We start from the raw sequence: 17,957 nt of genomic DNA on the forward strand, positions 1-17,957 counted from the left end.
TCTGATATGCTCCTTCAGGTGTTGCTAGCCTATCCTCTCTCCTAGGTAGCCAAACCCTCTTTTCTGGCTATTTAGGGTCTCTGTCTCTTGGGATTCCTTAGATAACGAATGCAAGAGCTCACCCGGTTCCTCTGCATCTCTCTCTTCACCTTCTGCCAAGGAATCGACTGCTGACCGCGCTGGAAGCCTGCAAAACTGCAACATAGTAGCAAAGACGACTACTGCAACTCTGTAACGCTGATCCTGCCGCCTTCTCGACTGTTTTCCTGGTGGTGCATGCTGTGGGGGTAGTCTGCCTCCTCTCTGCACTAGAAGCTCCAAAGAAATCTCCCGTGGGTCGACGGAATCGTCCCCCTGCAACCGCAGGCACCAAAGAACTGCATCACCGGTCCCTTGGGTCTCCTCTCAGCACGACGAGCGAGGTCCCTCGAATCCAGCAACTGTGTCCAAGTGACCCCCACAGTCCAGTGACTCTTCAGTCCAAGTTTGGTGGAGGTAAGTCCTTGCCTCCCCACGCCAGACTGCATTGCTGGGAACCGCGACTTTTGCAGCTACTCCGGCCCCTGTGCACTTCCGGCGGAAATCCTTTGTGCACAGCCAAGCCTGGGTCCACGGCATTCTAACCTGCATAGCACGACTTTCTAAGTTGGTCTCCGGCGACGTGGGACTCCTTTGTGCAACTTCGGGTGAGCACCGTTTCACGCATCCTCGTAGTGCCTGTTTATGGCACTTCTCCGGGTGCTACCTGCTGCTAAGAGGGCTCCTTGTCTTGCTCAATGTCCCCTCTGTCTCCTGACGCAATTTGCGACATCCTGGTCCCTCCTGGGCCACAGCAGCGTCCAAAAACACTAACCGCACGATTTGCAGCTAGCAAGGCTTGTTGGTGGTCTTTCGGCGGGAAAACACTTCTGCACGACTCTCCACGGCGTGAGGGATCCGTCCTCCAAAGGGGAAGTCTCTAGCCCTTGTCGTTCCTGCAGAAACCTAAGCTTCTACTGTCCAGTAGCAGCTTCTTTGCACCCACAGCTGGCATTTCCTGGGCATCTGCCCATCTCCGACTTGCTTGTGACTTTTGGACTTGGTCCCCTTGTTCCACAGGTACCCTCGACTGGAAATCCATCGTTGTTGCATTGCTGGTTTGTGTCTTTCCTGCAGAATTCCCCTATCACGACTTCTATGTCCTTTGGGGAACTTTAGTGCACTTTGCACTCACTTTTCAGGGTCTTGGGGTCGGCTATTTTTCTAACCCTCACTATTTTCTAATAGTCCCAACGACCCTCTACAAGGTCACATAGGTTTGGGGTCCATTCGTGGTTCGCATTCCACTTTTGGAGTATATGGTTTGTGTTGCCCCTCTCCCTATGTGTCCCCATTGTATCCTATTGTAACTATACATTGTTTGCACTGTTTTCTAAGACTATACTGCATATTTTTGGTATTGTGTATATATATCTTGTGTATATTTCCTATCCTCTCACTGAGGGTACACTCTGAGATACTTTGGCATATTGTCATAAAAATAAAGTACCTTTATTTTTAGTATAACTGTGTATTGTGTTTTCTTATGATATTGTGCATATGACACTAAGTGGTACTGTAGGAGCTGCACTCGTCTCCTAGTTCAGCCTAAGCTGCTCTGCTAAGCTACCATTATCTATCAGCCTATGCTGCTAGACACCCTATACACTAATAAGGAATAACTGGGCCTGGTGAAAGGTGCAAGTACCCCTTGGTACGTACTACAAGCCAGTCCAGCCTCCTACAGTACCTTTTGACCGACCTGAGCTTCTTTGTGCATTTGAACATCTATGCAGGTGTGTTGTGTGAATGACTATCTATCTGCCATACATGTATCCTGCAACAGTGTGTTTGATAGAAAGGCAATGGTTGCCCCTTTTTACCTTGTTGAGTACTCTCTTGGGTTGAAGCACAACTACTGCACTGTTGTGACATATCTGAATAGTCTCGGAAATCCATCTGGCTACTGTACCCTTTAGATACTGGTTTCCCGATACTGTTGTCCACAAAGGAGACAAGGAGTTGCTTTGTTTTCCTGCATGTTTAGTGCTCATTCTATGTAACGCATAACTGCACATCTAGTGTCCAGTGTATGCAGGGCTCTTTCTGCTTGATCTTTTGGGTTTTGGAAAAAACTTGGTATCTGAATAGTTTGGTTTATATGAAATTGCTAAACTATTTTTGGTAAAAAACTGTGGATCTGTTCACATGACAATGCTGTCCTTGTGAATTTGAATATATGGTTCCCAGATTGTCAGAACATGTATTTTGCATACTCTCCAAAGTGATGTTATGGCCACCACCAAGGCTGTCTTTAGTGTACGTAAATTTTGTGAGGCTTTGTAAATACGTAAATTTTGTGAGGCTTTGTAAATAAGGCTCAAAAGGTAATTAATTAATTGAGTCAACACCAGATCAAGTACTACTGTATGTAGGTACAGGTGCTGGTACCTTTTTTAGGGGTGCAACTCTTTTGGCTCCCTCATGGAATCATAATATTACTGGTGCTGTGAAAAAACTTCTCCCTATGCAGCCCTTGTGTATGCAACTATTGTTGCTAAATGTACCTTCAGGGCAGTGGTCTCCAAACGTTTTAATGCCCCCCAGTTGAAAAATAAAAATCAGTGGGCCCCACCTCAGAATTTTTCACAATTATTCTATAAAGATGGCAATGTTCAAATATGTTCAGACGTATTTAAACATTGCAGTTAGGTACTGTTACCTTTTTAAAAGTGCAATAACATGTTTCTGCTTAAAGAAAAGGCTGTTATCTGTGTAATGTTTCTTTTGGCCAGAGCCTGGCTCCCCCCTGGGATCACTTGAGGCCCCCATAGTGGGGCCCGCCCCACAGTTTGAAGACCTCTGCTTTAGGGAGTCACATGTTAATTTACGGTATATCAGGTGTGATAAGTATCTTAGCATACTTGATTCCTTTGAATTTTTCATTAGTCACTCCCTTTTAAGGCACCATAAGGAGTATTATTTCCATTTAGAGAAACAGCAGCTTCTTGTTGTTGGTTTCTTTGCTCCCCTAATTACAGCTGTTACTATTTCAAGCAGTTTTAAGTGTCCAAATTATAAGTGTCAAGCAGCCAGGCTGCTAAGCTCAAGGTTTCTGGTTCTGGGTGAAAAACCTTTCCATACATAACATATTTTGTCATATTGGTAGTTTTTGAACGTTCCCCTTTGCCATCTGTCTTAGTGCTGAGAACCTTATCTGTCTTGGCCATTGGGGATCAATTAGGATTAGAGTTATTTTGCTTCTTTTGTCTTTATTTATAATCCTGTGTAACAGTGGTATCAGTGGTATCAGGGGAAAAGCATAAGCAAATGTCACTGACCAGTTTATCAACAGGGTCAAGGGGTGAGGTTGTCTGGTGGATGCGTAGCTTTGGCATTTTTTGTTCTTTGGTGTTGCAAATAGATCTATTATTGTTGGGGTCCCCCGCTTCCAAAAGATCTTTTTTAGTACCTTCTGGTTTAGTTCCTATTCGTGGGATAAAAGAAGCTTGCCTGCTGATCCTGATCGGAGGACAGATGCACATGCCCAGGATTTCTTGATACCATACTCTCCTTACCCAATCTGGGGCTAGCAGGATGTTTTGGGCTTGGTTGGTTCTGATCTTCCTGGAAACTCTGGAGCAGAGAGGTATTGGCAGAAAAGCATATAGGAGTCAAGTATTCCAGTCTAGATCAATTGCATCTCCGATTGAGAGCTGCTGTGGAAACTCCTGGGGGTAGAAGTGTTCATACTACACGTTCTCTGCAATGGTGATTTGGCCAAGGTTCTCTCCAGTCCTGAAAGAGACCTTGAGCAACCTCTGGATGCAGATGCCTCTTGCAATCTACTAGGCATCAATGGCTGACTTTTTCCACTCGGGCATTTAGTGATTCTGCCAGGTGCTGTACGAACAGGAGAATGTCCCGACATTCCAGGCATGTCCAGACGCACGGCGCGTCCTAGCACAGGACCCACAACCCCACTTTGCTCTGCTTGGTGCAGTACAACATGGTGGAAGTGCTGTCTGTGAACACCTGACCCAGCTTCCCTTTAATGGATGCAGGAACCTTTCAATGCCAAGCAAATTGACCTCAGCTCCAGAAGACTGATGTGGAGCCGAGTCTCTGCTGGAAACCAAAGGCCTCTGATCTCCTCCTCTCCCAGATGGCCACCCCAACCCAGGAGCGATGCACTGGTCACTACTTTCAGCTATGGGTAGGAAAGGGAGAGAGGTCTGCCGTTGACCCAATTGCGGTCCTGTAATTACAACCACAGATATTTTCCTATCTCCCTCGAATTCTGGACCAGGTTGGAGAGATTCCCCTGATAATATGCCCACTGGGACTTCAGATGCTACTGCAGAGCCCGCATAATCCATTGATCATACTTCAGAAGCAGGATGCAGGAGGCCATCAGACCCAACAGTCTCAGAGTCAGTCTCACCAAAATCCAGGACTGAGTGTGAAACATTGGGATCATAGCTTTAATGTCCTGGCCAGTTCGCTGCAGAGGGTAGGCAACGAACTGCACCTCGTCCAGAATGGCTCTGATGAAAAGGAGAGTCTAAGGAGGAGTCAGGTATGACTTCAGCATGTTGATAGTGAACCCGAGTGAATGCAGGGGGTCGGTCATATTCTGGAGGTGGGCGATGACTGCCTGGGATGAGCCCACCTTCAGCAGCCTGTCATTGGGTAGGGGATGACTGGGGACCCTCGCCATCACCTTCATGAACACCTGAGGGGCACTGTTGAGACCAAAGGGGAGCACAGTGAACTGGAAATGCTCTTTGCTCACAGTGAATCACAAGTAATGCTGAGGCGGCTGCAGGATGGGGGGGTGAGAATGGGCATCCTGCAGGTCCAACAATAACATCCTGTCTCCAGGGTCCAAAGCAGACAACCCCTAAGTAAAAGTAAACATCTTGAATTTCTCCTTCCTCAGGAACGTGTTGAGAGGACACAGATCTAAGATAGAGCAGAGGCATCTGACCTTCTTGGGCATCAGGAAGTAGCAGGAATAGAAACAACCACCTACTTCTGATGCCACCACCCTCTCTATGGCTCCTTTGGCCAATAGAGCCTGCACTTCCTGGCGCAACAAGCAGAAGTGGTCCTCCATCAGCCAATCTGAGGATGGTGGCAGCGATGCAGGATTTCTGAGAATAGGAGGCCATAAACCTGCAGAACAATTTGGAGCACCCGCTTGCCTGAAACTATTGTTTGCCACTGGGGCAGGTGATGTCTGATCCTATCTTCAACAGGTTGCCCATGTTGCTGTGAGGGCATATAAGAGAGGTTTGAAGGCTACAGCTTGTAGAGGGGAGGAGTAGCAGACTGGGAAGAACTCTGGCCTTGGGTCCTATGGGGCTTGTGGAAGCCAAGTCAGCAGCCATAAAAGGACAAAGTAGTCTTGTGGCCCTAGTGGCTAGATGGAAAAGGATGCAGACGCTACTCTCTTTGAATTACTCTAGCACTAAATCAGCCTTATCACAAACAGGCGAGTGCTGAAAGGCATGACCATAAGGGATGGCCGAACATCCTAAGAAGCAACTTGATCTCAGCCAGGCATGGCAACGGAGCACCGCCAATGAAGCATGGGGTCAAGCCCAGCGAGTCTGTTGTGTCTAGTCCGCATTGTATTGTGAGCTTTGCTACATCCTTGATAATGATTTCAGAGCTTTTGTGACATGGCTTAATAATCAAAGCCAGGATCTACAGTTCACAAAAAACTATAACAGTGCTGAGATCAGATGTCTGGATTTCTTGATTAAACATCAAAATGATACGCTATATATAACTTTACATGAGAAACCTACTGACACCAACCCTCTACTCAGATATAATAGTCATCACCCTCATCCCTGTGGGGTAATTTGCCACATGGGCAATTTATGAGGCTACACAGGAGCTGCAAACTCAAGGCGGATGATTACAGAGAGGCAGAACAACTCAAGCTGAAAGTTCTACATAAAGATTATCCTAGGAAAATAATTTCAAGAGCAATGAAAAGGGTTTGGTTGTGCTCTAGAGAGAGTTTATGAACACCCAGACAAAAATAGGAATCTCTGGAGAGAGTAGTTATAATCAGTACTTTCTCACAAGTAAATAATGAAATAAAAAGAATAATCACCAAACATTTGCAGCTAGTGAGAAATACATGTACTGGAGAGTTCCCTTGTTTGCTTTCAAAAGGAACAAAACCTTTAAGACTATGGGCCTGATTTAGTTCTTAGTGGAGGGAATACTACGTCACAAACGTGACGGAAATCCCATCTGCCATATTACAATCCCCATAGGATGGAACAGGAGCGTAATACGGCGGACGGGATATACGTCACGTTTATGTCAGGGTATTCCCCTCCGCCAGGATCTAAATCATGCCTTATGTTATAAGAACCCACTCAGATAAACCCAATTAATATGACATCCGATCTCTTTGAGGCGTACTGGATGTCTTATGCCATTTTAAGTGTGGTGGATAGTTTGGTCTGTAGATTCACTTCCAATTTCTAAGACGTTTGAGCTCAATAACAGAGTATTCAATTTACACTCATTTTCAAACTGAAACATAGTAGATGTAATCATATGTTCATGTATGAAAGTGCATGTGAAGCTACCTACACAAATGGTTAAGCAACATACTCTCCAATACAGAAGCACAGTTAGACATAAAGGGGAGGGGGCACCTCAGGTACAAAATTTCACTGAATGCAGGCATACTAACGGTGATATCTATTGGAAGGTTGCAGAAGTGGTCTCGCTGGACGGCAGGGAAGGCAACATGCTCCAATTTTTGGATATACAAGGGTGTAAACTGATGGACCTCGTGGACAACACCCAGAGTGACCTAAACAACATCAAAGATCTACATCCTCTTTTTATAACACAATACTGATGATGGGCTTTTTGAGTTTACTCTAATACATCTGAATAAGGTGTATGGTGTGTGTGTCTCATGGGGTAACTGGGGCACTTACATCATATGCACCAATATTTACATGCATATCCTTGACTACCAAATAACTACGGGAGATAAACAATGTATAGCTTTACATGGATACAATAAAGGAACGTTATTGAATATGTGGACATTCCAGTTCTCCAATGGAAACATTGATATATGGCTACTGATTTGAGCCACCATTATTAACAACATCCCCTCCCCTTGTTTCATATGCACACAAGTGATCCTGTTTGTTACAACCTGTAGGTTCTGGTGGTTGGGTTGTGAGGATGAACATCAAGTAGGGTGTATTTGGCAAGGATGAAAATCAGTGAATGTAGTTTTTTCCACTGGGCCCAATTTATTGAAGCATATACATGATGAAGATGATATATGGTGGGGTTGAGATATAGTGATGGCCAACCGGACGGTCCCTCGTGGCTCACAATGGTTCCAATAAATCGCTAAGGTGATCCTCTCCCATTTTTTGTGTATTAATAATATAATGAGATACATCATGATGCAGTCCGCCTATTAAATGGCTTTGGCTCAGGTGGAGCTGATTCAATTAGCTTTTGCCCCCAAAGACAGCCACGAGCGGTCGGCCATTTGGTCTGTTGAAGGACAGGACTATAGATAACCAGACAGCATCTGCTGCAGCTTCCCTTCAGCACACACATAAATCATGGTGGTGTACAAGACATCAGATGCATTCACCGCTTGTGGTAAAGGTTACTGGTGGAAGGCCTCAGTTTTGGTTCTTATCATAATGTGTACAATGGAATTCTTTTGCAGTAAAGTACTAGGGAATATCTTCCCTACATGATCCAGCAGCACTAATTACAGCAGGAGCCACAAGGGATATTTTGTGAAAGTAAGATAGCCTGAGACTGTTTTAGTATGTACACATTTGATAATAGTATTAAACCTGATTTGTGTTTGACACAGGAGTATATGTAAAACTGTACAGTAAAACTTTTGAATTTAAATACGTGGCAATATTTTTGCATGGACAAGTGGAGTGATACCACTGTGTTAGTCTTTTCACAACTGATGTAATAGAGGTTATTGTGTGAAAGGTGGACACTACACGTGGTTGTTAGCTCACTGAGTGACTATTGGTGATGGTTGGTGATTGGTAATGATCACGGTGGTGCAGAAATACAGGTGTGCTTACGTGGGGAGCACTCTTTTGGATATGTGATGCATTTTTATTTATTTTATTGTACATTAATAGGTATACCACACACACACTGAGTAATAGAGTGAAGGCTACTGGCCCTACCTTGGGACTCCATTGTGTTCTACATTAAAAACCTCATTAAATACAGAAGCAGGACCGAGCACTGGGACCCGGGATTCTTTCTGGTTTCTGTTTCCAAAGTATGCAGGTGCAGTAGCTGGATGATTTTGTCCTGAAGAGACTCTAACAATTAGACTGGGCTGAAATGTCAACAATCCCTCCCGCTTGGTTCACTGATTGAAGTGACTTGTTAGGGACTGTATACAAATTCACACTACCCAATTATGAACTATTTCAAACTATGTACACAATTAGTTGGATCTATACAAAGTCATGTCATATATGTTGTAAATATATTAATGGTTTACGCACTTGATCATTTGCACTATAATCATGTTCTCACACATTATTGCCTATGAATTGGTTTAATATATGTGATGGAAACTACAGTTTGTCCTTTGCTTCTCGTTCATGATTAATATTGAGTGATGACCATTAAAACTTATAATTAGTTTGGGGATTCCACAGAATACTTCAGAGGGTTCCAATCTTAAATGAGTCCTATTGGTCAATTGACAGTGATCCACATGGGCATAGAGGGTTGTCCTTGTTTAGTCACGTATCCCTGCCATCGGCAATAGCCTGGGTCAGGATGGCTCAGGCCTCCTCCAAGACCACAGGCAGCACTTTAGCAATGGAGTCCCACATCATGTGGCTGTATCCGCTCAAGATGCAAGAACAACAAGGTGATGGATGAAATGATTGAATTAATCTCAGCCACTGGCAATCACTCAGGGCTATATCCCAATCCTTCATTTTCACCCACACTGCCACTTCAGTTTCAACCAAGCCATATGCAAATCAGTCTTGACCATGTTCCTCATGGGAACAGTCCAGCCCGAACTGCCAGACCAGGTCCTCCCTCAACCGGACTTCAAGCAACCCAGAACTGGTTTTGCCTTTGTTACGTGCTCTTGCCGGGTATAGCTTGGCTCCAGTGACCCGATGACTGGGATGCAACCCTGAACCAATGGCTAAAAATAATTAAAGCATTCCATTTATCACTTTGTTTTTTGATGCCCTAAGTGTGATGGGTATGCCCAGACGTGGGTCCTGTGCTTACTGTGCACTGGAATTAGGATTTACCTGGGTGATGAGCCCATAATAAGGGCAAAACCGGTCCCAGGTTACTTGTATTCCAGTTCAGAGAGGCCCTGGCCTGGCATAAGCGAAGAGAAAGCACCAGGATTCACCTTAGAGGTAGAGGCCTGCACCGCCAAGCTCTCAGGGGTGGGATGCTGGATGTGGAAAGCTGGGTCCCCCAAGAGCGGGACAGTGGTGATATGCAATAATATTGTGCACAGGTGTGCCCTGCAGGGCTTGATCCAGGCCCACAGCAGAATATCTGAGAAGGCTTTTTTGAAGGGTGGGAGGGGCTCCGTGTGGGATAGCCCCAGTTAAAACACCTTCGTTAAGACACTGTTTTTTACTTCTACTGAGGAGAGAGTGACGTTGAGGACCCCAGCCATCCTCTGCACCACCACAGCAAAGAAAGCACCTTTCTCCATAACCACACTAGGAGGAAAGATCAGTTCAGCATCTGCTGAGGTGTCCAAATCATTGGCATAAGCCAGGTGATTTTACCAGTTGTCTTTGACCAGAGGTTCTTCAAGGTGATCGGGTAACCATACAGATCCTCAGATCCACCCCAGTCATACTCCCAACAGGGTCTATCAAAGAAGAGAGGCACAGTCTCTGACCCAGATGGTCTGGTTCCAGTTGGCAATGGTGTTGAGTGACACCAATCTGGCTCCATATCGGGTGTCGTCGGCACCGGGAGTGGCACCACTCGACCAAACCACAGGGAAGGTTGTGGATTTGCAACCAGTGACAGTGTGGATCCAGGGACTGGTCAGAACCAACCAACGGAAACGCTGTCGGGATACCTTTGAAACAGTGGGGCCCGAAGGCGCTCCAGAGGGACCTAGTCACTCAAATATGAGCTGCATGGCCTCATGAAACTCTTAGTTGCCGGCTCTGGGAAATTCAGGAAGGCACAGAGCAAACCTAGACTCCACCTCCGTGAGTGGAATGCAGGAGTGGGATCTAGACTTGTGGAATTGTTCCTGCTCCTCGTCCGTTGATGAGGACCAGTGCAGTGAAGTCAAAGAACGCTGCGACTTCTTGGTTTTCTTGTGCCTGTGGGACTTACTGGACAATAACTTTGATGGCAACAACAACCAACAGGAACACATCAGACAGCGGGCCTGGGAACTTCCGACTCGACTGGTACCTGGAGAAGTGCAAAGTTGCTTGATGTTGAGCCACTAGGAGCTTCATCGCCCGCTGCTGAATAGCCTTAGGATTCATCATGCACCAGTCGGGAGAAGTCCTCGAGTCACTGTCCGGCTCTAGGTACCACAAGCAAACCAGCCTGGGTATATCACAGACAGTTGCATGTGACAGGCTCCATATGGTTTAAAATCCACATATGTTTTTAAAGGACATCTCCAAGCTCACTGGGAGCAAAAATACCGAGAAAAAAAGTCCCCCAAAAAAAGTGGTCAAAAACGAGGGTAACGCTTTCGGATCTGTGCTGTTGGAGTGGAAAGAAAGGAACCGAAGTCAGCGCGCTCTGGTGGCATTTTAAGGGCATCCCACACGTCATATCGGGCAAGGATGACACCGATGACACGTTCCAGACCACTTACGGATGCGTAGAGGTTCTCCTCAAGAGTTTCCGGATCCAGTCTGATACCTTGGAAATATTCTAAGGTAAGGAATCTGTTGTTAGAAGTCTGTTATCAGACATTGAATACAATGGAGTTAAAAGAAACTTACTAGAGGCCTGGAATACAGCTCCATGAATTAAGACCTGAAGGCAGGACGTAGAGATTTGGGGCCTGATTTAGAGTTTGGTGGACGGGTTAATCTGTCACAAACGTGAAGGATATCTCGCCTGCTGTCTTACGATCTCAATAAGCTATAATGGGATCGTAATACAGGGGATGGGATATCAGTTAAATTTGTGACGGAGTAACCCCCTCCGCCAAAGTTTAAATTAAGCCTTTGGTCTATTGCTAAGGCAGAATAGTTTTAAAAAAAAAAACGGGATCATCGTCGAGCACCTGAAGGGTGGATTTGATGAACTAGGGCTTAATATTATATGAATTGCTGTACCTGTGAGGCTCTTTTAAATGAAGGAATGCGTTTGCGGCACAGGTGTGGAAACAACAGTTTTCAATTCTTACTTTTAATGATATAAAATGGAATGTTTTAACAAGGCATTTTACAGAGAGCTAGCTTAAAACTAGCGATTCATCATTTCAACGTTGACTGCACAAGACTGAACACTTCAACGTACTTTTTAACTAGTGTCAATAAAATATTTAAAATATGATAAGAACTGGTATTAAAGTTGAAACTCTACCTCAAGTACCTTGCTTAATATCACCCATCTTTTCAAAAAGAATTAGGTAGCTTAAGTCCCTGGTTTGAGCATCTGGGAAGGGATAGCGTCTTCTAAGTGGTTGCTACATGGATCCAAGGGTCAAGAATCGCAGTCCAATGTTACCTTTATAGGAGCAGAATGTTAATTTTAATCCCCGTTTACAGGCAGCCCATATTTGAGCACAAAGAGCTGCTTCAATTAATAGAAAAGCTACGCACAGAAGAAGCCAACCTCCTCACACTTGCCATCCAGAAGGCAGTTCACCGCAGATCGAGTGTGCCACTTTTGAGAAATCCATAATTTACACTGAGTAACGTTAAGGAGTTGTCACCTGAAAAGTCTACTCAGTACAGTCTGGCCATCAACGGACATAATGTTAACTATGCACCCAAAAATATGTCATATTGTTAATAAAATACCTAATAAATATAAGCAAAATGCATTAGTCTTACTTACCAACACAGAGAATGTTGAAGCAGAAACCTTGTGAAATTGATTTGTTGACCAGTTGGTCTGGAAGACTGTCAAACCCGACATGACCAGACAAGCCCAAATTTCGAACATCTGTATTTGGAGTCTGTAAACAGGACAACATTTTATTTTATCTAAATAAACTTAATTCGTCTTTATGTTTCAATTAATATCTCAACATTTTTGTCATATGCATGTGAGTGCTTTATTACGAAATATGTTTTATAAAGCAGATGAAAAGAGATGTTCAAAGCCGTTGACAGTTACAAATTGTATACTTCATAGCATACGCCCACAAAGAAAGAAGAAATATTGAGAGGATTAAACTACTTAAACCACGCATAAACACAATTCTGCCATTTACAGTAGTTCCACCATGGTGAAAACACTACTGACAGTAGGCAATGGAAATCAACCGGTTCTTAATGCATGGATTAGTAAGTAGTATTATTCAAGTTCATCTGCAGTCAGACGTCATTTGGGAAGGAATGAGAGTTTAACTTGGGCAGTATATTTTTTTACCTCCAATAACTGTGAGGTGGAACCTTCCACAGCAGTGTCCGACTTTGACCAGAACATTCACGCCTTACTTTCAACTATCCAGGGCTCAGGGTTCAGTTTCTAACCATGGAATCATGACCAGCTGAGAGCACTGGCAGTGTATGATGAAAAGTCCACATTTGTACATGACAAATACTGGTAGAGGAATTCTACAACCCACACGAATATTTCACCCAGTGTCTGTGCGAGGAACCAGATGTCTGCTAGGTTTTGAATTCATTAGAAAGTAACTAAAATCTGATGCTGCAAGGACCATGTGTGTTTGAGAGGATGGCTCTACAGAGTAAGGTGTGTTAATCTTTGGCTGACTAGAAGATATTTTCCATCACTATTGCAATATTGTATTTCTGCTATGCAAGTCTGGCAAGTGTTCGAATGAGAATGTCCCCTGCAGGGTAATCAGACGTCTACTCCTGCCCGGAGTGTCAGACTGCATATGAAACTGGTAGCCTGACTTATTTTGATCCTAGTGCCACACTATTCTAGCATGTGCAGAGAGACCCGTGCCTGTCCTCAACAAATGGAGTTTCAGGAAATGCCCTGTCACCTGGGTCACACTAAGCAGTGATATGGGTATGTCATAGAAAGCAGTGGTGGCACTGTACCATGTTTTATGAATTTATAGTACGACCAGACCTTTTGACTGTGTCAGTAACTGACTGATCCCACTCATGTAAGTTTCTGCTGTTAAGTGGAACCTAAAACATTGAACTGACATATTATGTGCATGTCAAATGTCTATATGCAGTACATGTCTAACACGGGAAACATCCTTTATGCCGACTTTTTTATAACGAAGTCCTGGTTAACGAAAGCGGAACAACGCTTTCTTTAACCATGACTTCGTTATTTTGTGCCTTAACCACGCATGTCCTGAACAACGAACATGCATGGTTAAGGTACAAACAAGGGAGTCGGCTGAGGAGGACGACGCAGATGAGGCGACGACTCAGGTAAGTGGGGGGTTTTAGGTTTTGGGGAGGGGGTAGGGGGTTGGGGGTTTTAGGTTTTGGGGAGGGGTTGGGGGTGGGGCGTTTTTGGTTTTGGGGAGGGGGTGGGGGTCGGGGGTTTTAGGGTGTGGTTGGGGGTGGGGCGTTTTAGGTTTTGGGGAGGGGTGGGGGGTCGGGGTTTTAGGTTTTGGGGTGGGGTGGGGTTGGGGGGGTGGGGCGGTTTTGGGGAGGGGGTGGGGGGTCGGGGGTTTTAGGTTTTGGGGGGGTGGGGCGTTTTTGGTTTTGGGGAGGGGGTGGGGGGTCGGGGGTTTTAGGTTTTGGGGTGGGGTTGGGGGGGTGGGGTGAGGCATGCAGGATCAATGGGTGCCTGTTACTAATGACTTTACCAGGAATGCCTTTACAACGAAATATCATTGTTAAGGCATTCATGGTAAAGGCATTAGTAGTAACAACGAGGTCGGTGTTCCGACCTCGTTGTTTAGGCACCTGTTGTTTTGTCAGTCGGCATTCCGGCGTACAACCGTCTAACACATGTTCGGGAGTAGAACTCTGTATGCTCTGAGATTCTGAGTACTTGACCAGTGGGAATCCATTTTGGATGCCCATGGTTTAAGCATTGCAAAGGATTGGAGAGCACGGACAACTTTGCCAGAAAGGGTAATTGTAATGCCTGCATTCCTGTGTCTGGAACTCCATACCCTGGAGTGGGGAGGATAGCAACTGAGCTACCTTTAGAAATTCCATGAAGTCCTTGTTAGCAAAGGTCTGCAGAGTTCTTTCTAAGCACTGTCATTTGGTGGATGTTAGGTGTGAATGGTGGAACTGCAGCTTCTGTTGATCAAGGTGAATGCATTGTTAGGCAAGGCATATCCTTGTGTTTGTCCCTGATCACTGCTTCAGAAAGGGAATCGGCATCCAGGTTCAGAGAACTTACATTTCATTGTGCCAATGTTTTAGGTACTCCTATTTGTTGAGAGACTCATTATTCTTACCTGCTTTGATAGACATCATTTTACACAAAGGCTGTGTCTGGGGATCAGGCTGAACATGACATTTGAAAATAATCCAACCCAAGGGGGTTCTAAATCCATAGACAGTGGATCCACACCCCTGCTTGGAAAAAGTTCTGAAAGTGATCCAAACCACCCCACTTTGTTTCAGTCCAAGGAAGGGACTACTCCACAGAATACCTGTCTGACTGACAGCCAATATCCCAGAGGTGAGAGAACATCACTTGGAGTCTGTGCTTTATGATGGAGAGGCTAAGGGTCAGCCTGAAGTACCTTGAAGACTGCTTTTCTGCAGAGAAAGGGAAGGAGTATGGTCGTGCACTGCAGGAGCAGAGACTGTTAAGATGTTCAGCTATTTTGATGCATGAGAAGCACCCAGAGAAAGTGAGGTTTCTTAAAGCACAAAGCCAGTAGTGACTTACGTCTTGGAGGGGTCCCCCCCAGTCACTCTGAGGAGGCCCGTGTAAGCAGCAAAGGGCAGTACCTGTATGTCTACTTGTGTCATGTGGTAAATTGCTGCAGGATACAAAAACTGGCGCTGCCACTACTCACACTATAGGAATGACCATGTCTATGCACAAGTAAAAATCCCAACAGCCTCTAAGACTACAACTACTAAAGGATACCATCACAAGGAAGCCACCCTGAAGGGAATTTCTGCCAAACCAAAGCACCTGCCACAGTACAGTCAGGTGGACTGCCACTGCTGAAGATGGGTGCCACTGAGCAGGCCTAACCCCACCAACTTCCTTTACGATCATCATCCCAACTAAGGCTGCCAGTCCAACTGCTGCCATGTTGGAGTGAGCAGGTATGATCTCACCATGCCACTCAAATTGTTACAGAACCCAGCAGGTAAGTCAAGAGCCGTGGCCCAAACCAGGGAATAGAAACTGAAATGTGTACAAGTGAGTCTGCCATGCTTTCTGAGACTTTTTGCCAAGAAAGGGGTAAAAAGACATTAAACCGATGCTGTTAGAGAAAGTAAGCAATTTGCAACAGTGCCTAATCTTTGCCTAAATCGCGTTGTGTGTCAAGGACTGCTGATACGGAGTCACAGCCATAGCAGAAGTAAGCTAGGATCCCCACCCTAACAGGAAGAAGGGGTGTCGTGCCTTACTGTTTATAGATACTTAGTATATGATCCAATATGCAGTTTCAAATAATTTATGTACGTTGGTTGACTGTTGATTTCTGAGGACTTGCACCCACACTATCCCCTTAAGATGGACTATGTCAGCGCACCGTTGCTACTCTGAAAGTCGAGTGTGAAACGGGTTGCAGTTGGTACAGTTTGCAGGGTCATAGTAGGGAAGAGCCCAGGACACTAGTGCCAAACAAACTAAAACCACCAAGATTGGGGCATAGAAGCCCCTTTCTGCCTTGTGGCTCCCGGAATGGAGTCTGACAGCAAGTGTCTGAAAAGCAAAGTAGACCTCTCAAATTCATGGATGATGAATGCAGGTATTTGGGATCTGTACAGTGTGAACCTAGACAAAAAGGCAAGGGGAGCACTGCACTGAGTCAAAGACACGCATACAGCCAATGAGAGATAAATGAGGCAGCTGGTTATTGGATTGTTAGTAAATTTGTGATGTAGCGTTCCTTGAAGAGGGAGGTATTATACTCATCCACAAAAACTTGGAGGTCATACCAGCTTATAGATACAAGGATTTTGTTACAGATCCTGGATGCACAGATGGAAAAGGCCTACTGCCTTGGGTCATTTCTACACTTCTTAGCCTCCAGGCTGATGGTGGCCTGGCTGAGGCTGTGTCAAAAGACAGTAGGGTTGGTGAGCATCAGTGCCATAGCGAACCCCTACTTTAGCAGCTTAAGTGGGGGAGGCACTGCACAGATGCTCTGGTAATCGGGGCCCCACTGACAACTGGTTAATTTTACATTTCACCTATTCTTTCTGCAGACAAAGGCTCATTAAATGGTCTAAAGGAAGAGCAGTATATGGCTGAGAAGTGAGGGTCAAGAGCTGCTAAGAGAACAAACCTCAGAGAAGAAAAGAGAGAAAAATAAATGACGAAAATATTTAAAAACAGAGCAGCAAATAGAGTGAGTAAGGGGAAGATAAAAAGAAAAAATAATGAGAAAAAATGGTTTTAGAAACAAACATTAAAGTGGAAGGAAGGGTGAAAACAAAGAAATGGTGAAAGATTGGATGGAAGCGCAAAAGGAATTAATTTGTGAAAGGTTGAAAGGAAAAGTGGATGAAAGGATGGACAAAAAGCTATAGGGATACATGGATGGAAGAGTGAAAGAATGGATGGATTGAACAAGCTAGTCATTGCATGGATGGAAAGGTGAAAGTGAATGGCTGAATAAAAGGATGGATGAATGAGTGGACTGATGGATGGATAGAATGTAAGTGAATTGTTGGAATAATAAAATGATGGGGTGAAGGAGCAAGGAATAAATGGGTCAGAGCAAAAATGGATAGAGTCGAGGATGTTCAAGTGAACAGAACTAATCTAGGAAATGGGCTTACTTGCTTCACTCATTCAGTGTCATTGGAACTCCATTGCCCCCACTGTAAAAACACTATGTTCCCTTTTGCAATGACTTTTGTTCACTAACATTTTATCTCCGTTTGCTATTGTTTAGTTTCCACACTCTTCCAGCTCCAGCAATGGGTATGTGGCAAAACCAGATGGAAGAGAGTTGTTAACATTCGTTCAGTTAAACCTTATTAAATGTTTCTAGACCCTAAAAATGACAGACATCTTTAATTATTCCTGGCAGGCTGTCAAACACTACAACTTCTAGCTAAGGAGCCTCAACTGTATTCATTATATGGGTGAAGTCTAGTTTTTTTTTCCCTTCCAGATCACATCCTGTACCTCCTTCCATTTGTTGTTTTAAGTGTGTTTTTTAATTTATTCATTTTTAGTTACTCTTAAAACTTTAGGTTTAGCAGTATTTGCACTTCCCAGAATGCCTTCCAAACCTTTTGGCACATGAGCCCCTCTTTGAAAAACTTGAATAAAGCTTGAGGGAACCACTATCCCCAGAGGGACAATGGGCTGCGAGGAGGGAAGGAGAAGACACTTTACTTGCATGGCTTTGGGAGAAGAGGTGGTGCACCTATAGGACGTTTACAGTAGTTTGATCACTGTGACTTGGGACACGAAATTGAGAGTGAGCATGTTCGGTTAACATCTTCTCACTAGTGTTGCCACTGATGCTGAAGAGCAGGAAACACCTAACCACAGGGCAACACAAAGATGTTAGTCTGAGAAAGAGATTGGTAGGCCCACCATAAATCCCACATTTATATCTGATGCATCATACAGTCATG

General features: G+C 44.7%; 1 protein-coding gene across 2 annotated transcripts in view; it reads right to left on the reverse strand.

Moving 5' to 3' along the window:
• Positions 1-17,957, reverse strand: part of SEPTIN11 (septin 11) — a 669,909-nt gene that overhangs the window by 453,089 nt on the left and 198,863 nt on the right. For both annotated transcript variants that reach the window (XM_069236824.1, XM_069236823.1), the window contains exon 2: positions 12,112-12,232. In XM_069236824.1, coding sequence (XP_069092925.1) covers positions 12,112-12,232 — 121 coding nt within the window. The remainder of the gene's footprint in view (positions 1-12,111; positions 12,233-17,957) is intronic.

This window comes from Pleurodeles waltl, chromosome 1_2, assembly GCF_031143425.1.
Source record: "Pleurodeles waltl isolate 20211129_DDA chromosome 1_2, aPleWal1.hap1.20221129, whole genome shotgun sequence".
Classification (NCBI taxonomy): domain Eukaryota; kingdom Metazoa; phylum Chordata; class Amphibia; order Caudata; family Salamandridae; genus Pleurodeles; species Pleurodeles waltl.